The following is a 22214-nucleotide window of genomic DNA, read 5'->3' on the forward strand; positions in this document are numbered from 1 at the left end:
CATGGACATCATAACTAACACCGCTACAGCATTTTCCACCAATGGGTCTTGGCTATTAAGAGGGATATCACCAAATAAGCCAATAACACTATCACTACACACCACACTCCCTACTAGTCAATTGTAATGAGCAGGACTCACAGGCATAATGCCTTTTTCTCTGTATTTAATCATACAACCAAATACCGTATGCAAGGAAACTTTGACGTTAAAAAAATTTGACGAATCAGTTTAATTCGTCAAATTTAAATTTGTTAAATGTTTATAAGCGCCCTTAAAAGTACAGGTTTTGCCTACAATTTCTTGATTTTCATCAACATTTTATTCGTCAAATCTGCTGAAGTCTGAATTCGTCAGATCTTTCTTACGTCAAAATTTCCTTGCGCACGGTACTAAGAATAATACGAAACGCGGTTAAAATTACGTCATAAATAAATAAATAATAGGGTTTCCACTCAAAATTGGAAGGTGCTTCATTTTCTTGTTTCTGGAGATTTTCACACAGATTTACCTTTAAGATAAAGCAAACAAGTACTAATTTGTTTTTGGAATATTTGCAGCAGTCGCTATCATCAAAATTTTAACATATGTAAATATCCAAAAAGTGGTCACGTAACCAAAAATACCTTCATATAGGATTTCCACTGTAAAATAAGATGATGCCTCATTATTTCTGATGATATTCATGCAGGCTGACCTGAAGATAAAACAAACAAGTGCTAATATCAAGACACGCGGTAGTGTGTCGTGCGGCCCAAGAAGCCGGCGCGCCACACCGTGAGTATATTAAAAGGAAGAAAGAAAACGCAATTTTCACACCTATGTAGCTCTGTGATCCCTTATCCGATTGGAACCAAATTTGCTAGCGACGTGCCGCCCAGTTAGGGGAGTCTACATACCAAATTTGAAGAACATCGCTCCAGCCATTTCCGAGATACGAGCGAACAAAATTAGGTTTTTATTTCTTCGTTTTTTTCTTCTTCTACTTCTTCATTTCGCACACTTCGCAAAATCCGCCATAAAACACGAATGCGTGCTCGGATCGGGCTGAAATTTGGCACACTTAAAGGGCTCATTAAGGCGGATCTCTGTACCAACTTTGGTAGGAATCCGATGAACATTCACGGAGTTATGACCGATTATTTGCGTAAAATAAGGTCGAAGGTCTATCACGCCTACAGGGTAAACCCCTTGGAGGAATCAGTTGAAAATTGATATGTAGATGGAGCAACCATCGTAGGAGTGCCTTTTGTGGTTTGAAAGGAATCGGAATAAAGACCATGGAGATATGACACAAAACCCAACCTGTGTCAAAATTACGCGATCGATTTTTATGAAAAAAAAACTATTAGTTTTCGTGTCTACCAGGCAAACCGCTTAGAGCAACGAGCTGAAAATCAGTATGTAGCTGGAATAATCATCATGGAAAGTTCTTGTAGTAGTACAGAAGAATCGGAGTACAAATCACTGAGTTATGATTCGAAAGGCAACTATGTGCAGCAAATGCGAGATCGAGATACTCTAATAGAACAGTCACCCTATTAAAGCATTCAGCTGCATGTATAATTTACTCAGTTATATTACATTGCAAGTTATTCTGTAGGGAATTCAGCTACAAACAAGTCACCCTGTAGTCAGATTACATATACTGATAATTTGGATAAAGCAGAAGTATTAAATAAACATTTTCCCTCAGTGTTTACTCATGATAATGATTCACCAGCTCCACACCTGGGTCCTAGCCCATACCCTGATCTTCCATTATTTGAAACATCTATTGAAGAAGTATATACCCTATTGACACAAGTCGATCCTTTCAAGGCTACAGGTCCAGATGGTATCCCTCCCAAGCTATTGAAAGAGATGGCATTTGAATTATCTCCTAGTTTAACATTGCTGTTTAATTCATCATTGAAACAAGGAGGGATTCCACATGACTGGAAAATAGCCTCTGTGGCCCCTATATTTAAGAAGGGCAATCGTAGTAACCCTACAAACTATAGGCCAGTTTCATTAACATCTGTGTGTTGCAAAACTCTGGAACGATTAGTACACACTAATATTATGGAACATCTGAATAGTCTGAATATACTCTCAAAGTGTCAATACGGTTTTCGTGCCAAACACTCTACTGAGCTACAATTGTTACACACAGTTCATGACTTAGTGTCAAACCTTAACCAGAAAACTCAAACTGATGCCATCTTACTTGACCTATCTAAGGCATTTGATAAGGTGTTACATCGTTATCTCCTACATAAGTTGCAGCATTATGGAATACGTCATGAGATCTTAGAATGGACTTCATCCTTTTTGAGCAGCTGCACTCAATATGTTACTTGTAATGGTTCTCAATCATCACCCATCGATGTTATTAGTGGAGTGCCCCAGGGCATTGTCCTCGGACCCTTATTATTCTTAGTTTACATTAATGACTTACCTGATTGTGTATTATCTTCTTGTGGCTTGTTTGCTGATGATTGTCTGCTCTATAGACCAATACATACTACAGATGATAGTCGTTTCTTACAGGAGGATTTGTTACGAATTGAAGAGTGGGCTAATAAATGGATGATGACATTTAACACAGATAAATGTGAAGTATTACAAGTTACTTTAAGTAATCCAAAACCCACAAGCTATTTCCTGTACAATAATCAACTAAGAATGGTTAGTCACGCAAAATACCTTGGTGTGATATTGGACTCTAAGATGAACTTTAACAAACATATTACCACTATTTGCAGAAAAGCTAATAGTGTATTGGCGCTTCTTAAGCGTAATCTATATCATTGTAATTCTCAAATACGAAGCCAAGCCTATTTCTTGTATGTGAGACCAATACTAGAATACGCATCAATAGTTTGGGCACCATATACTAAGACTAACATTGAGAAGCTTGAAAGTGTTCAGCGACGTGCTGCCAGATTTGTGGTGTCTGATTATGATTTTTCAAGTAGTGTTACCAGTATCCTGAATGAGCTTAAATGGTGTAGCTTGGAGGTTAGAAGACAAGTAAGTAGACTGATGATGTTTTATAAGATATTACAAGGTTCTGTCGCACTAGAACTACCCTATGAGATATCTCTCATCGACACTGTTACTAGAGGGCACAATAGAAGATATCAAACACCTTTTTCAAGAATTGATATACACAAATTCAGTTTCTTCCCAGCTACTGTCAGATTGTGGAATAGTTCACCTGACTCAGTTGTTAATTTGGATTCTTTTGAAGCATTCCGTAGATCTGCTACTGATTTCTTAAACAAATTATAATTTATAATTCTTTCTATACTTAATTAACTACTTAACTTAACTACATACTATATTGCACGTATACTCTTTCAGAGTCCTGCAATTATTATAATAATAAAATAATGGTCAGCTAGAAGAAGGTACCTAATAGAGAGTTCAGCTACAAAGAAGCCATCATGTAGAGAGTTCAGCTGAAATAAATCACCCTGTAGAGAATTCAGCTACAAACAAATTGCCCTGTAGAGAGATCAGCTAGTAGAAGTTACCTTGTAGAGAGTTCAGTTACAAAGAAACAATCATGCAAAGAGTTTAGATGCAAACAAATCACCCAGTACTCAGAAAGTTCCGCTATGAACAGATCACACTGTAGAGAGTTCAGTTAGAAACAAGTCATCCTGTAGATAGATCAGCTAGAAGAAATCACTTTGTAGAGAGTTCAGCTACAAAGAAACCACCATGTAAGAGAGTTCAGCTGCAAACAAATCACCTGTAGAGAGTTCAGCTAGGAACAAGTCACCCTGTACAGAGATCAGCTAGAAACAAGTCATCCTGTAGAGAGTTCAGCTAGAAGAAGTTACATTGTAGAGAGTTCAGCTACAAACAAATCACCCTGTAGATAGTTCAGCTAGAAACAAGTCACCCTGTTGAGAGATCAGCTAGAAACAAGTCACCTTGTAGAGAGTTCAGCTGCAAACAAATTGCCCTGTAGAGACAAACAAATCATCCTGTAGAAAGATCAGCTAGAAGAAGTTACCTTGTAGAGAGTTCAGCTACAAACAAATCACCCTGTAGAGGGTTCAACTACAAACAAGTCACCCTGTAGAGAGTTCAGCTAGAAGAAGTTACATTGTAGAGAGTTCAGCTACAAGAAACTACCATGTAGAGTTCAGCTGCAAACAAATTGCCCTGTAGAGAATTCAGCTACAAACAAATCACCCTGTAGAAAGATCAGCTAGAAGAAGTTACCTTGTAGAGAGTTCAGCTACAAACAAATCACCCTGTAGAGAGTTCAGCTAGAAACAAGTTACACTGTAGAGAGATCAGCTAGAAACAAGTCACCCTGTAGAGAGTTCAGCTAGAAGAAGTCACATTGTAGAGAGTTCAGCTACAAAGAAACTACCATGTAGAGAGTTCAGCTGCAAACAAATTGCCTTGTAGAGAATTCAGCTACAAACAAATCACCCTGTAGAAAGATCAGCTAGAAGAAGTTACCTTGTAGAGAGTTCAGCTACAAACAAATCACCCTGTAGAGAGTTCAGCTAGAAACAAGTCACCCTGTAGAGAGATCAGCTAGAAACAAGCCACCCGTAGAGAGTTCAGCTAGAAGAAGTTACATTGTAGAGAGTTCAGCAGTTTAGCTGCAAACAAATCGCCCTGTAGAGAATTCAGCTACAAACAAATCAACCTGTAGAAAGATCAGCTAGAAGAAGTTACCTTGTAGAGAGTTCATCTACAAACAAACCACCCTGTAGAGAATTCAGCTACAAACAAGTCATCCGGTAGAGAGATCAGCTAGAAGGGTCACCTTGCAGAGAGGTCAGCTACAAAGAAATCACCCTGCTTCATCTTTTCTTCTTCCTGTAGTAAAGAAAAAAATGACAGGTTAAAAAGCCCTAAAGCCGGCCATAGGCCGGCTTTGGGGTATACAAATACAAAAAGAAGTGAAATCTAATCCAAAACAGCCAAGCTGTAAAAAAAGAGTGCGGCCCTGAGAAAGGCTATGGTGAAAAAAGATGTGAAATCCAAGGTGGCGGCCAAAGAATGGTTGTGATGGTAGGTTAATGGTAAAAATTTTAATAACGACAATTCAGGTGAATTTTGTGCCAAGACCAAGCGGCACCAAATTCACCTGAATTGTTGTTATTAAAATTTTTACCATTAACCTACCATCACAACCATTTCTTGGCCGCCACCTTGGATTTCACATCTTTTTCACCATAGCCTTTCTCAGGGCCGCACTCTTTTTTTACAGCTTGGCTGTTTTGGATTAGATATTAGTAAACTGTCTATTACTTTCAGTATCTGCACTTTTAACTGTAAATACCCAAAAAGTGGTCACGTGGCCAACAATCCCATCACAGCTATACAGGATGCTAAAGCACTACAAGATGTAAAGGTCTTCATTATAAGGTAAAATATACTAATTGTTACTTTGGTCACCCTAAAATACAATAATTTTCTAATGAGCTGCCCAATTTAACTATTTTGATATTTTTGGTCACGTGACCACTTTTTGTATGTTTTGTGTGTTAAACTTATGCTGATACCCAATGCTACAAGCAATCCAATAATAAATTAGCACTTGTTTGCTTTATCTTAAAGGTCAGCCTGTGTGAAAATCACCAGAAACAACAAAAGGAAGCGCCTTCTTATTTTGAGTTGGAAACCCTATAAATAATTAATAATTAATGTTTGAGAAAACTACGAGGCCTAGAGACATAAACTAACCGCGGATCAATTCGCCTGTGAATGAAGGCACAAACATATAATTGTTGTGCCCTTTCGTGCTGATGACTTGACCATACGTGTAATTCTATATAACGCCCAGTACCACACCCTTGCTATAATATTACAGATTGCGCAAAGGAGAAGATTAGCGAATGTCAGTGAAGTGACTGCAGGAGAGCGAGAGGCCACTTTACACGTAAACAAGAAGATTACAAGTAAGTTTTTATGTTTGTAACGTCTCAAGTCTCCATGCCAGCTGCCAGTCGCATAATTTATGTAATTAATTCGAGAATTAATTAGCAATACAAAAAAAACACATGCCACGCTCTGTACAATATAAAATACAAATAAACAATCTTGTCTTGTGCAGCTGGCATGGAGAACTTCCTTTGTGTTGGTGTCAGGCAATTCAATACATGCTTAATCTTTTTTTCCTTCACCTGACTTAACTACTAGGTTCTGGCTGGCTTGGCTGTCTTCCTTTATCTGGATCATCTGGCTTGCATGCTCCTACAGTATTGTGTAGCTATCTCCTGCAAGTTGTGTATGCATAATTATAGTGTGTCACCTGTCACTGTGCCATTGCTACACCACTGATGAACCTTATTTAGCTCTAGTTGATGTTGATGCTTTACTGTATATTGGCTAATAATTTTTATCTGTTGATGTTGCCTATAATATATTGCTGCATACAATACTGCAATAATGTATAGTTCTCTCCTGTATGTTTTGTATACGTAATTACATGTACTGTGTACACATCACTGTGCCATTACCACACCAATGATGTACTGGCACTTAGCTACTTGTGGCCTTTAGTTATGATGCCATTATTGTGCTGTATCTGTCACTACTGTGACATATTGAGTTGATTTGGGCATCATTCCTTCACCACCTAATAGCCTCACCAGGGGGCTGTCACGTTGGTGTACTTGGTTGTATGTGACGCGGTCCTAGTAATAATAATAATAGTCAAGCCAACACGAGGTAACACATTTTCGCACGTGATACCTTTACCCGTGCATGTCACACTATGCGCATGATTTATAAATACAAATATATTTAGTTAAATTACAGTTCTGTATTTGACTTAAAATCGTCCCAAGTATACACTCTCTTACCTTTACTACTAGGGATCGTCTTGTGTGTCAAACGCGTTTGACTTAAATCCGTCCCATGTATTACATGTAGTAAAGTTTACTTAAAACTATCCCATGTGTTACACATGTTCACGCTGACTTAAATCAGTCCTATGTGTAACACATGGGATTTTCTCCCCTTTTAAGTCATTGTCTGTATGACCTTATGAGTCTGGTAATTCATTAACTACAATTATGTATTACAAATACACGGGTGGATTCAGGGAGAGGGGCACATCCAGGTGTGGAAGTTTCTCAAGTTATATGTAGGGTAATATATGTATAGACGGGTTGCCTTTTTAAGGTGTGGTCGTTTTACCATAAATTTTCTACATACTTTCCGAGTTTGCTAAGTCATAAATGTATTACGGCTAATGGAGAAAATGAACGTTTTGGTTAACTTTAGCAAGCAGGAGTTAGCCAGCATTCAGAACAGAAAGTATGTTATAGAGAAAGGTTCGAGCTATAACATATCCAGCGTGTAAGGTGAAGGCTGAACGAGATGATGACTTTCTCTCAATCTCGGGTTTTTGGAAAGCAATAAAACTCACTGAAGACATTCTTTGTAAGACTTTGCTACTGCTTAGAATGATAGACAGAATGATTTTAACTCACCTTGTACATTTGAAGAATCAAAAATGGTTGTCAAACTATTTGAAAAAAAAGATTTTTTGTTGACTTCTTGACCAACATTGTAATCATGTGTAAAACAGAAAGTCGCGTTTGCTCGCGTTACACAAGGGACACACCCTAAATAGGTAACCCGTCTATAGTTATAATGTCATACCCTCGATTTTACAATGAGTTATTTATATCATTATTTCATTTGAGTCTAAGTGGTCATAAGAGGGTGTAGTTATACATCATATCTAAACTATTGATTTCAGAGGTCTTGCTGAGTAGTAAATAAATCACACAAACTTATAATAACTGTTCTATTACATACTGACTGCTCTATTAAAGTATCTAAATTGTTTCTGCCCATTTCAAGTACCAGTTTTCTATGCATAGAGCCATATTACAATATTGAGCATGCACAGAGAAATAGCATTTAGAAGGGGCATGGATACATCTCCCCACAACCCCCTCTGGCTTAGCTAGATAACCATAAAAAGAATTTTATTAGGATTGGGGCATGTGCATTTACTTCAATTGTACCATGTCAAATCCACCATCAGATACTCAACTATATGTGCCATTTGTACATATCATACAGCTTACTAAAGTGCAGTTGATAGCATGTATATAATGCATATGCATGCATTCACAATAATCGAAATTATGTACATATACTAAACAGAAACTGTAAAAATTATCAAGAGTACTGCATGTGTACATTATTATTGTTGTGTACTCTTGCTACTATGTATGTTTCAGTGCTTTTTGCAGATCTTTTTAATGGCCTCCCTCACAGTTTGGAAACGTATCACATATATCAGATGGGTGAAACTGATCATTGAGCATAACAAGAAAGCAATAGTAAAAAAAGCAAGTGGAGTTTTTATTGAATTTATAGCTTCCAGTTTATGTTCCTCACAATACTCTCTGGCACCTCCAAGTGAACAGGCTACAAACTTGTCAGTATCAGCAAGTAACTCATCTTTACTTATCAAGTACGCCATATGTGCACTAAAATATGACAACATTACTAATACATAATAGCAGAACAAGAGACTCAGTTTAATTTCAGCAACAGACCAGCCCGAGGTCACACAGAATATTTTAGCAAAGGTGGTATTGTTTGACCTTAAGTGACGCTTCTAAGTAAAAGAAATGATGAAAAATTACAACTATTGAAAATAATACCAGTATCATTTATTTAGTAAATAATATTTTATTTAGTTAACAACAATATTATATTGGTACAGCAGTACTGGGGTGTATAAATAGAGCACTTGTGGGTATATAGCTAGACTATAGAAATTTGTTTGTAAAAAAAAGAAGCAATAGCTTAGTATTGTAGTTGTTTGTTTATATAGCAAACTACAAGGTTAAACCTAAAGCAAATCATGGACAATGTTCAATAGTACAGGCAAAATGTACACTGTAGTTGTGCATGGATTAGATATATGTATTTTAGCAGTTTTGCACAATATACACTTATAAAACAGTCAAAATCCTAATAATGTACATTGTAGAGCAATGATATAAAAGTGATTTGATCATTCAAAGTGGCTTAAGCCTTCTATCTCAGCATTTTTGTTACACACGTATATATTATGTAAAGTCAGCTTATATGTAGCTTGGAAGGAATGACAAGGCTTCCACACACATCCAATTTTCTGACTTTAACAAACTGTAACTTGACTACGCAGCACGCTGTTGACCTACAATTTTCACACGATTATTCCATAGCATTGTAAAATACCAGGTCAAAATTTGAAACTAATGGCATACTCCTACATTGAGGTATGGTGCTTCAAAGCCATAAAAGTGGATGTCAAATCCAGTCACAAATATAGGCAGTAAAGTATATATATATAATTTAAAGTTCACATAATTATATTTGCGTGCATATGTGAGTTACGTACATTGCTCTATGTACAAATATTAGGTAGATGTAAAGGATGACGAAAGTGTTTTGACACTGTATAGTTAACTATTTGATAAAGGAACAAAGGCATGCACAAGAAAACATGCACTGATAGTGATATTTATTCTATTCTGTAAATGCCATCCCACTAGAGACCTGTGAGAAGGCTTAAATACAAGGACTTCAAAACCAAATGTGACCCAGTCTGACGACACCGGGCTTATCGCCTATTTAAAAGTATCGAGAAATGCCGGTTTTAAGTATTTAGTGTGTTGTAGCTCGCCAATGGTTGAAGCTATGTGTACCAAATTTTCACACGTTTTACACCAATTACGTACCTTCCAGAGCATCCACTGTGCAAGTAGCCAACAACTAAGTTTCCCGTCATTTTAGATAGTTTTTAAACCGAGGTTGACTGTACCAGGCGAGCTGCAAATTGGGTGGGAGGCGGGGGCCCTGGAAGGCGGGCAAGATGGTGTTCAAAAATTGAAAAGGAAGGCCAAGGGATGAATTAGGCCAAGTTTTGAGCCATTGAGATCTCAAAACTGGCTAAAATGAAAGGAAATTCACAGCAGAGGTAGTTATTCAACACCACAGAGCTGTACAGCCACATACAGTCATTCCCAGGCTGACCACAGCTCCATTAAGGCCCCACAACACACGTATGGATCGCCACTGGCCTCGGGAAAAGCAGCCAGCAAAACCAGACCACTCAAGTCTAGCTGATTTTAAATGTGGAATTAGATAGTTTATTCATGTAGCTGTGTATCCTGGGTGAAAAATTGAATCTGCTGGCATGGGCAATAAGACTGGTTTTCTCAGACTGGGTCACAAATAGATCAAGCTATGTATTGTTATCATGAATCATGGTTCAATTGTATGACTACAGTAAATGGGCTTTCCGTCAACAAGAGTACACAGGCTTTGTTTAAACTGTGTTTTATAATACCAAGAGTAAACCGGCAATAGAAGGGAGGGAGAGTATCTAAAGCTTAATAGGCCTGTGTTAAATGAGCGTGTAGATCAACCCAGATATCATCATACTTTTTCGTATTTTCTCAATGTGTTAATGTGTGTAAATATTTAGCTGACTGCACGGATCCGATATTTACGTTATTGGTACTATGCAAAGCATACACTGTACTTGTAGCACATGTCTACTCTGGTATGCGTATCCAATAGCCTCTTGAGTAGTGCAGACAAGAAAAGAAAGGCCATCTTGAGAAGAGCGAAGAGAAGAGGTATTGGAATGTCCATGAAGATTGTTGGGAGCCTTGCTTTCAACCAACATCGTCAGTAGAAGCATCTCAATAAATGCTTGCCGTGATGTGGAGGAAGAAATACCTGTCCAAGAATTGAGCGTGCCTTCAATTGAAACGAGTCACTGTGTTGTCGAAGAACTGACCGAATTTTGAAGCGGTTCATCCAGAGTTGCAGTTCTCCGGTGGATAGCTACACGCTCAACAACAAACAGATACTCATTGTTACCCAGCGAGACACGCACAGACGTCAAGACTTGATATCAATTCTGTGTATCAATTACTTGTGGCGGCCTCATAAAGGCTCTTTTACTCTTTGATTTTGTTAACACGTCTGACCAAGAAGCCATTCGTTCTACGCGCTCATTTTACACATACCTATTGAGCATTGGATACTCTCCCTCCCTACTATTATTAACTCTTGATAATACATAATGTACCACTTTCACACTCGGCTCAGATCAAAGGAAAGCCACTGCATATATATCACATATATGACCGGATTTGCAAAAAGGTACCACAAAATTTGGCCCATTCTTTGAACTTTGAAGCTTCATACCTTTTGTATCATTGCATATAATTGTCTGAAATTTCCATGAGTACACCTACAGTACCTGATTGTAGTTTGATACTAAGAGCAAGTTAATCAGTATAAGGAGTAAAGTGGTACATCATTAATTTTGTTTCCTGGTATGTAAAATGCGTGGAAAGTATCCTTTCGCAAATCCGGTCACATATTGCACTGATTCAGGAAAGTTAAAGAGATAATTATATGCACTGTAAGGCCCCTATTTGATGATTATTAGTTTCTCATCCACCGCCCACATCCTTCTTTGGCTACCACATGGTAAGCCATTATTTACTCTGTGCATGCTCAGAAGAACACGTGATACCAAACCGTCATCGATGACGTTTTTAATTAATGCTACAGTACGCAAGGAGTACTGTTGTATTGTTTCCTTGGCAAATTGCTGCAGTGGATTCTATTTTCGACTGTTTTTCAAGTCAACCGTAAATCCTGCTAGCTTAATAGAGAACAATTGCAACTAAAAACCAATGTTAATTTGTGGGAGGAAAGAAGAATTTGGAATTAATAATATAATGGCCTAATGGTAATACCCTCCCGCCCACATCATAATAAATAGAAAAACTGGATGAGAAACTAATAATCACCAAATATGGGCCTAAACAGTGCGTATATCTCATTAACTCAAGTTATAGAACTTTGCGTGGGCGAGATCAAAGGAAAAAGTGTACTTTAAATATCATAAAGTACACTCTCAGCCGGCCAACTGCTTCATCGACCACAAAGAGTGCTTTATTGCACCACAAAGAGTGCTTTATTCGTCCAATAAAGCACTCTTTGCGGTGCAATAAAGCACTCTTTGTGGGCAATAAAGCACAGTTGCCCACGTGCCTTAGTGTAGGCTAATAGCCTACGGAGCTCGCGCCAGTACGACTAATCACCCAAGCCGGTGAAGGCTGATAGCCTCGCCGCGCTGAGTGATCAATCACCCCAGCCAATACGAGTTCCACCACTGGATTGCTTTTATAGACATACCCAAATGCTTCGATGATGGGTGGGAGAAGGTAACGTTGTTGTTACGTTTGTTAATGTAAATGGACAAGTCCTGGAGATATCACGGAAATACTTCACCATGTGACTCACAATAGAATCGATTGTGGGTTGCGAGCAAAACCTGCCAAAAGACGCGATGAACGTCTACTATGCCAAACTATGGTGAAATACGCGTGAGTTACTTTGTTAAACTAGTTTGTGTGCGTTCAGGCTGCTAATAGTTCGTGGAACGCTTGTTAATTGCGAGTCCTAGTGTATGGTGAAGCTACACGACTAGAAAGTTCCATAAATCATTTAAAGCATAGCCTTGCTCGTGCTATATGAAAAATAAAGTACGAGGCGTGCGGCCGAGATGCTAATAAAGCACGAGGCGAAGCCGAGTGCTTTATTAGCATCGAGGCCAAGCGCCTCGTACTTTATTTTTCATATAGCACTCGCGGCTATGCTTTAACATATACATATTGTACAGTTAGGTGTACATATAATTATCATGTTAACTCATTCGAAGAAATCCTCAGATTTCTTTGATGTCCTTTTTTATCTCTTTGTGCCATTATAATAGTCCCCAAGCATTTGGAGGTAAAGTGGTATTCTATACAACATACTCATAACATACTCAGCTATAACATACTTATGAATAGCTGGTATCATTATCAAATCGTGTTTTGAGGTCCTGTGTCTCCTTGCTCACTGTATAAACCCACAATTGAACATTTCGTATACTCGTGTTGTTGCATGTAAATTTCAACTCTTAGCACAGCAATGCCTTGTCATTATTCTTATGTTGTTTTACTATCGAAATTCACAAGCCCAAAATAAATACACTCATGAAACATGCCAGCAGTTTCCCACACTTGTAGGTGATTAACCCATGTGGCACATATTAGTTATACCATCAGCACTCGTCCTTTGAATGGTATATACACACTTTCCCTGGGGTCTGAGGTCCTTGGGAAAATGCGTACATAACAGGCAAAGCACTCGTGCCCATGGTATCACTTTACTTATAGTATTTTGTGTGCATGTTTCAATTACTATACACTTAACATTCACTCAAATTCACACTTTTTACTTTCAACTTACTTTCAGAAGAATCCACCATGAAGTAAATATAAACACAAGACCAATACAAAATAGAGCAATATTTGGTAATAGTCCTCCATAAAATGCAACAGAATTTGATTGAGGGAGACAGATTATTCCATTATGTTGTTGCTTTGTTACAATCGCAGCTATTATTGGAGACAATAATCCATACAGTACTACAATCACCACTTCAGTAATGTGGATTTTCTTTCTACGTGATGATGAGTCCATCCATACTTTTATTGTGAATGGAAAAGTCAAACCAAGCAACAAATGAAGGAGATGAAAACACCAAAATCCCACAAAACAGGAGTACAAAAATTGTAACATGAATCCTATAAAGAAATATTAATTAAACTTGGCCTGTGCATATGCTGGACAAATTCATACACATGTCACTTTATGTAATTTAGCAGCATATTATTTGACATGGAAACAAATAATGTAGCACATCAGACAGTCAGTATTCATATAAGTAAGTTCTACAGAGCATAGCTTCCTAGCTTTACTATACAGTTTGGCATGGAATTTACACAGCCTATGTTAATCTGACTCTTTTGGATTGTGTTTTGAAATGATTTTAAAACAGATACTCTAAACACGTCAGTACATGTACATGGTTCATAATTAAAAACTCTAGCTGTCATTTATTGGCAACAACATAATATATCACTGCAGGAGAGGAAATTGGTGAAATGTGTCCATAGCTTTGGAGTGTTCATTGTCTTGAAGTGCTTGGTATTAATTCTTTATTGTATGATATATATTTATGTGATCATATTGTGACACACACCTTGAATCTCACAAAAGTAGGTACGTTTTCTAATGCTGTTTAGATAGCTGTGATCTGAGCACACCAATGAAGGTACAAAGAAAGGTAGCATGGCAAAACTCACTGCAATAAAGCATGCACAAGTAAACACTGTATGCATTCACAATACTTAAAATTACAAGTTGATGTATAAATGTTTTAACAGCTGTACCCTAAATTAATTATAATCCATTTGTGTGGCAAGCCAGGGTTAAAATATTCTGAAATTGCAACCAAAGGTGGCAGTCAAGAAATGGCTGTAATGATAGCAATGCCGATACATTATAATAATGACATGCTTACACTATTATCATGATAATTATTGTCTACAGAACCACTAGAACTTACTTTGTTCACGTGGCAGTCACATGTGGGGTTTACTTATCATTATAGTAAATTAATATGTGTACATAGTGCATGTGTGTGTTCGTGCGTGCGTGTATGTGCGTGGGCATGCGTGCGTGTGCGTGCATGTGTGTAAGTGTGTGTGTGTGTGTGTGTAAGTGTGTGTGTTTCTAGTTGTATAATGTATATGTGTGTGTGCAGTGCATTTTGGACATTTGTGTGCGGGTGTGTTATTGTTAATGCTGAGTGCGTCACTGTGTGTTGTGTGTGGGTAGTGGAGGTGGCAGAATCTTTAATCATCCATTGTTATATGCTGCTATACTCTACTGGCTCTACGCTAAGTGTGTGGTTATGATAATGGTCAGTCAACTTACAGATTATTTGCCAAATGATAATTTTGTATACAATGAATATCCGAGGAAACTGTAGTCTAAAAAAAAAACATTGAATATTACCCCAAATGTGTACATGTAATACAGTATGTGCAATTACTGCATACTCTGACACAAGTCTATAGTTAATATTGTACAATTAGGCTTGAGTACATAATGATTTTTAGATTACCCATTTTTGGCAATTCATTTTTGTTCATGTATATTCTCGAATGTCTCCTGAAGTGATTCATGAAACGGAACAGGTTGCTGTACATACGTTTTCTTTGGGAGCTCAAAATATAAGCTTAAACAATCCCTTTAAATGTTGCGATACTCTGATAGAGCAGTCACATATAACACTTGGGTGACAGTTTATTAGGTTAAGGTCCAGGGTTACTGCTCTATTAGAGAATCTTGATCTTTGTACAGATTTTATGCTAGCAATATTTAAGCAAGTGCCTTTGTGATGTTCTCTCTGGCAGCTACATATTGCAAGAACCAACAGCAGAAGATCATCCTATTATCCCACCTGGCTCTTTTTAGCTACTAGAACTTATTCTGGCATAATTAGGGCTAAAACGAATATTCTAAATGCTAATGAAATGAATAGTTTTAAAAAGAAAGAATATTCGAATATTCTAAATGTATATACTTTATTCATAAACACTTACACTTACATTTTTTGTAGGAAATTTAACTGCTTCATTTGTGCTGATCTGCTGGTACAATTACTACAAGTCCCATATTTTATAAGAAAATGATGAAATATTTTGTAACGTTTTTAAAGCCTATTGCATTACCATTGTAACATATGCCTATTGAATGTCAAATCTACTCCCACAGCTTTGAATATTTATTTATTTATCAAGGCTTTAGAGCTCAAGTGCTGAAAGTCTGTAAGACAACTGGTCCCACAGCCTGTTTAAAGTGTTGTGTTTGAAAAGGTGGAGAAGGAGAAAAAAAATCCATGACTGGACCTGGGCAGCCTTGAACCTGCAGCCATCTGATTAACGCTCGAATGCTTACAGGAGTCTCCCAGGCAGTCAAGATGTTTTCTCCTTGACAATTTCATTTGATTTAGAACAAAAAATGAACTATTGAATGGTTGTTTTAGCCCTAGGCATAATGTACAGTATACTAGCCTATGTACACTAGCCCATGTACAATGTTCAATCACAGCTAATAAAATAATTCACAATCTTACATGCCTATCATAATTGATATGATTAATTGACCATTGAACCAAGGAGGTTTGATGGGTCACAATTAAATTTCATTGCATTATTCATGACTAACAGTTTACACATTAAGTAATGTAGTCAAATTATTATAACCTTACTTTACATGCAAGGGGGTGGATCTATAGCTGGTTAGCATGACCCTGATGTCTTTATTTAATAAATGAACATGTAGTAAAACTTACAATTTATGTGCATTGTACCAACAGACAATGATAGCAATGATCCCTACAATAAATCCAAGTATTCCACATAAAGGTGCTATAAAGTAGAAAAAATATAAAAGAGTGCCTTCAGTTACCAAGATTGTTTCATCACACACTGGTAAGCATATAGAGTTAGAGTCACAAAAATGGTCAAAACCAGTTGGGCAATTCTGATTTGGAGCCTTTGAGAATGTCAAATTCTCATAACTTGAACAATTGACAACACTTATGTTACAAATGTTCTCCACTATTCTCCACTCAGAAGCACATTTGTTATCTCGAACTTCTTCACACTCTTCAGTCAGCTCTACTGAAGAACTATCACCATTACACAGTAGAAGTATTGCATTGCAGAAAAATGATAAAGTATCATTTGTGCTACACTGTGAAGCAGCACTGTTTAACCCTAAACGATAAACTGAGTGTAGACCAGCTGTAGAATCTAATTCACAATCTTGATATTCAGTAAGATTACAACGGTCCATCAACCAAGTAGAATTAGGCTCTGGACAAGTAGCCTAATATATGCACATAAGAGAATGAATGTATGTATATACCAAGTAAGGCAAATGTAATGCATGGTACAGTAACTATAGCAGCACAAGACTGACACAATCATGTAAATAATAATACGCACATTGGTAAAGTACTCACCATGCAATTCTCAATTTCTAGATTATAAAAGACAGTACTTTCTGTGACATATGCTTCTGCACCAGGTGGATCTGTGTTATACCAGACAATCGAAGCAAGAAATAACAATATTATCACACAAATGATAACAATCAGAGTTGCCATTAATCTACACTTTACAGCTGTAGTGATATTCTGTGTCGTAAAATCTTCAGCTGCAATATTTCTTTCTGAACTTCTTAAGGAATTATGCAATGATACGTGAGCATCCATCTTATCACTTAGCAATGTTGCATTATTTGAGACTTGCTAGTGGTTATCATGTAAGTCACTTCTCTCAGCACAAAATGATGTGGTACTTTCTGTGCTATTATTGACAGCACCAGGAATCTGTGTCTTCCACTGTTATGTTAACCAACTTACAGTAACAGTATTTGTGACTGGGCCTGCGAAAATAGGCACATAAAATTTAGGCACATAAAATTTGCCTACTTTTTCAAACTTTCATGGCTCATAATGCTTCATAGCAACATGCTATGGCCATGCAGTTTTCAGCCCTTATTACATATTTAATTGGCTATATGGTACAAGTTACAGAATACAAATACTGCATTTCAATACTGAGATATGACTGATAGTGTGGTGGGGTGTAGTTTGTGCCCACATGCCCTATTTTCACAGGACCGTTCACATTTGTTATTGTCATTTATCTCACTCAAATGGCCATGTGAAAAAAGATGTGAAATCCAAGGTGGCGGCCAAGCAATGGCTATGATGGTAAGTTAATGTAAAAAGTTTAATAATGATAATTCAGCCGCCACTTTCGATTTCACATCTTTTTTCACCATAACCTTTTTGGGGCCGCACTCTTTTTTTACAGCTTGGCTGTTTTTGATCAGATATGTCTTCTTTTTGTATGCATTTTTGGGGCTTTTTTAACCTAACTTTTTTCTTTACCACAGGAAGGAAAAAAGATTTAATCATAATCAAGATTTAAAGCAGATTTTTAATACTTAAACTATTTTTGATTTTATCAGTAATTATACAAATTGTATATATATATATATAATACCATAACTGTTTCACTGCCCATACAATAGTCTCAATAGTAGCAGTGAAATTTATCCCGTATTTCACTGGTAGCAGTAAAAAAAAGTTGTAATTGCAATTTCATTGGCTAGAATTTATGTTAACAATGTAGCGCCAATTAGTGTTGATGCGTGTTTAGTACATAGTGACAAATCTTTTTGTAGCTGAACTCTCTACAGGGTGCAGCTGAACTCTCTACATGATGGTTTCTTTGTAGCTGAACTCTCTACAAGGTGACCTCTTCTAGATGACCTCTCTACAGGGTGATTTGTTTCTAGTTTCATGAACTCTCTACAGGTGATTTGTTTGCAGCTGAACTCTCTACATGGTGGTTTCTTTGTAGCTGATCTCTCTACATGATGGTTTCTTTGTACCTGAACTCTCTACAAGGTAACTTCTTGATTATTATGATTATGATTATTATTATTACTGAGCAGTCAGCCCTGCTGGTATGCTCAGATTTGCCCGAATACAAGTAACACAATTACAATAATGATTGTAGTTCAGTTCTAAAAATGTCAGCATCTGCAACTTCAACAAGATCTACTGGTAAGGAGTTCCAATCATTAATTGTTCTTGAAAAATAACTATTTTGGTGTACTGTGGTAGATACATGTGGTAAGATGTAGTGCAGTGGATGGTACTGTCTCATGGATCGTGATATTGGTAGGTAGTATGGAGGAATTGTAAGTGATATTTGTTGGTAAAACATTTTGTGTAAAGTTTGTAGTCGAGATAATTTGCGGCGAGTCTGGAGAGTTGGCCATGAAAGCTGATTTAACAATTGAGGTGACAGAACTAAGTCTACCATAATCATTCATTACCCAGCGTGCTGCTCTTCGTTGTATTTTTTCTAGCTCTACAATATCTCCAGTTTGGTGAGGGTCCCAGACGTCAGATGCATATTCTAGTTGTGACCTGACCATTGTTAGATAAGCAGATTCTTTAACTTGTTCTGAACATTTGTTTAAGTTACGTTTCAGGAAATTAAGTGTTTTAGATGCTTTAGTAACAATACTAGAAATGTGTGGTGACCAAGATAGTGATGTATTAAGGATTACTTCCAAGTAAGTATGTTGATCAGATAGATTTAAGATGTGATTATTGAGGGTATAGACGTGATTGAATGGTGTCAAGGATCTTGTACAATGTATGACAGTACATTTACTAACACTGAATCTAAGTTGCCAGGTGTTTGCCCATTCTGATAACCTATTCAGGTCTTCTTGAAGCATGTTGGCGTCTTCTGCACTGTTAATAACTCTGTAAAGTAGACAATCATCAGCAAACAAGCGGAGTGGTGAGTTGATATCTTTAGTAATGTCATTAATGTACAACAGAAACATTAATGGTCCGAGCACTGTGCCTTGTGGTACTCCAGAAAGTACCGGTACTGGACTTGAGGATTCGCTATCTAACACAACACACTGGGAGCGGTGAGTAAGCCAAGTTTGGATCCAATTGTAACTATTACCATTAATTCCATAGAATCTTAATTTGGTTAGTAGTCGCTGGTGTGGTACTGTGTCAAATGCTTTGGAAAAGTCTAATAGGATGATGTCTATTTGGCCAAAATTTCCACTACCTGCAATGTTTTCTTCGTATCTTTAAAACAGGGAAGCATTATTCTCTCGCTCATTCAGCAAACAATCTATAATAACGATGCATTATAGCGCTGAAGTTTGGTGTACCGGGATTAAGCATTTCCGGAGAAACAGCACGGAACATTTTTAGGTCCGCATACTTTCTGAAGAAAAAAGTTCGTACGGATTTTTGTATTGCAATTATGGCACCGACCTTGTTTGAGTGCGGGTGAATTTGCTGATGGTTTTCAGAGTCGTTTGAGACTTCCCTGGGCAAAGTGAAGGTGCTGAGTTCGATTCTGGACACATTTTGAGGTGAAACACACTCTTTTACATTGATTTTGGTGAGCTAAATATGGTGTAGTGTAGAGTTCGTCTAGGTAACACTTTGTCTCGTGAAGTAGCCTCAATATTGATTGTTTTAGGTCAGTTTTCGGTAGCTTATTTTTAGCGGAATTTCGCGGAATGCCAGTATTGTAGTTGTGGAGTCATATTATTATGATTATATGTCTATTGCGTAGAATTGATAGTGTTAATTGTTGGTTGGAGATGGCCTTGTCACTGCCTTACCTTGGTGAAAACTGTGAGCGAGTTGGAATCTCTGCTCAAGGCATTGTTAACCACATTTTACCAGTCTTACCAATATCTTCGATTACTAAAGGAATGGTTTTTGAATTAAATGCATTTTGAGTTAACTGTAATTTTTCATGGAATTGCTTTTATGAGTGGCTGATATTGATGGTTGATGATGTATTACCATTAACACTGACGGCTATTAAATCACTTGTATTCAGACTGAACAAGAAACGGTGGAAATATGATGCTACAAATGTATCTTTGGTTGCAGAAACAAAGTCTGTTCCGAAGACCAACACTATCAGTGAGAGAGATTTTGCACAGCTGGATTGCTTCCTCGGGGGAAAAACCAAATGCATCTATTTTATCACTAGAAGCTTTGATGTTGTTCTGCAACAACAAAACTGCTAGTTGGTTGAATGATAAATCTCCTGCTGAACGCTATGAGTTGCTACACAAAGCAAGAAGTAGTTCATCTGGGTTAAAGCAACAGTATCAAGTTCGGAGAAAGAAGCTGCTTGAAGACTGTGCTAAACTTCTACAGGCAAAACAGGCTTCTTTGCTTCGTTTGCGAGAAAAGAAGGTACGAGAGAAAGAAAACCTTACCAAGGCAGTCATGAAGTTTGGGTTATGGCAGAATGAACAGCATGTAGTGGATGGTCTTGCAAAACTAAAATCGAAAACTAGCAAGTTGCATGCTTTGAAAGTTCAATTGGATTTCAGACAGAAAGTTTTGGAGCAATGCCCTGCAGATAACACCCCTCGAAAAATAAATAAAGCTGTCTGTAGAAGAAGTTTGCAGCAACCTGCACAAACTTTTTTTGTCACCTTATAGTGAAGACCAAGAAGGACTAATCGGCTGAAGAATTAAGCACAAATGGATGGTTGATGGAGAAGAGCAATGGTACTCTGGAATGATTCTAGATGTTGTCCCTGGTACAGATGACTGGTATAATGTCCAATATGACAATGAAGACCAAGTTCTGTCATTAAAACTTGCATTTGGACATTGAACAAGGTGACTTGGAATTTGTGGATTAAGCTTTTTTATCTTTGTTTTTGTATAATAGTGTATGTGATTTTAGTGTGTTGTAGTTATGAATTTGACGAATTCCTGTGAAACCAAAAGTGGGTGTGGCTAGTTAAATGTACAATTTGTTTCTATACATGCTTACATTATTGGGTCCAAATTTGGTGAAAAAATTCTCACGTTTACTGAAGTTATGAGTTGTAGAAAATTTGGTGCCAGTAGTGGTGCCATTTTCCCTATGGAAAAACTGTGTACAAAAAACCCTTACACTGACAGACATTACTAGCCATAAAAAGACAATGGAATAAGATATTGAAAATCTGTTTTCAGATCTGGTATCCTCAATAATTTCTTTACACACCTGTAATGTAAAAAATTCAAAATATGCAATAATTAAAATTGGTCCGAGGTCGCTACCTGTAGGCGTGACAACAAATCGATCTTGTTTTACGTGAATAATCGATCATAACTCCTGAACCTTTCACCGAATGTGCACCAAATTTGATACTAGGATTTGTCGTTGGACTCTCTTTATGTGTGCTAAATTTCAAGGCGGTTGGAATACGCGTTTGTGTTTTATAGCAATTGTTCAAAGTGTGCGAAAAGACGAAGAATAAGAAGAAAAAAAAACGAAGAAATAAAAACTAACCTTTGGGCACTCATATCTCGGAAATTGCTAAGATGATTTTCTTCACATTTGGTAAGTGGGGTGGCCTACCTGGTGGGAACCTCTACAGCAAAACTGGTTCCAATCGGATGAAGGATTACGGAGCTACAAAGGTGTGAAAATTGCGTTTTCTTTCTTCTTGTCAATATACTCACGGTGTGGTGCGCCAGCTTCTTAGGCCGCACGACACACTACCGTGTCTTGATAAACGAAGAAAAAAGAACACGAAACTTTGATCGTTTGTATCTCAGAAATGGCTGGAGCGGTTTTCTTCCAATTTCGGTATGTAGACTCCCCTAACTGGCTGGCATGTCTGTTAGTATAGCGGCGCAGCCCCCAAAATTGGCAATATTGTGCACATTT

At 37.4% G+C, this 22214-nt stretch overlaps 1 protein-coding gene and 1 long non-coding RNA gene across 5 annotated transcripts in view; one reads left to right on the top strand and one right to left on the bottom strand.

Annotated features, from left to right (window-relative positions):
• Positions 1 to 8035: 8035 nt before the first annotated feature.
• Positions 8036 to 22214, bottom strand: part of LOC136259546 (uncharacterized) — a 41321-nt gene continuing 27142 nt past the window's right edge. Inside the window, exons 2-7 of the mRNA XM_066053011.1 lie at positions 16928 to 17352; positions 16253 to 16791; positions 14830 to 14885; positions 14093 to 14194; positions 13297 to 13634; positions 8036 to 8602 (exon numbers count right to left, since the gene is read on the bottom strand). Of these exons, the coding sequence (XP_065909083.1) occupies positions 8216 to 8602; positions 13297 to 13634; positions 14093 to 14194; positions 14830 to 14885; positions 16253 to 16791; positions 16928 to 17179 (1674 nt within the window). The 5' untranslated portion in view covers positions 17180 to 17352 and the 3' untranslated portion in view covers positions 8036 to 8215. The remainder of the gene's footprint in view (positions 8603 to 13296; positions 13635 to 14092; positions 14195 to 14829; positions 14886 to 16252; positions 16792 to 16927; positions 17353 to 22214) is intronic.
• Positions 18721 to 21265, top strand: LOC136262296 (uncharacterized). Of its 4 annotated transcripts, XR_010704170.1 has the most exons (4): positions 18729 to 19062; positions 19112 to 19431; positions 19484 to 19922; positions 20100 to 21265. It is a non-coding gene; the product is annotated as an uncharacterized lncRNA (long non-coding RNA). The 4 variants fall into 4 exon arrangements; XR_010704171.1 differs by having other exon boundaries at positions 18721 to 19435; XR_010704172.1 differs by having other exon boundaries at positions 18722 to 19431; positions 19484 to 19893.

The sequence above is a fragment of the Dysidea avara genome, chromosome 7, assembly GCF_963678975.1.
Source record: "Dysidea avara chromosome 7, odDysAvar1.4, whole genome shotgun sequence".
NCBI classification, from domain to species: domain Eukaryota; kingdom Metazoa; phylum Porifera; class Demospongiae; order Dictyoceratida; family Dysideidae; genus Dysidea; species Dysidea avara.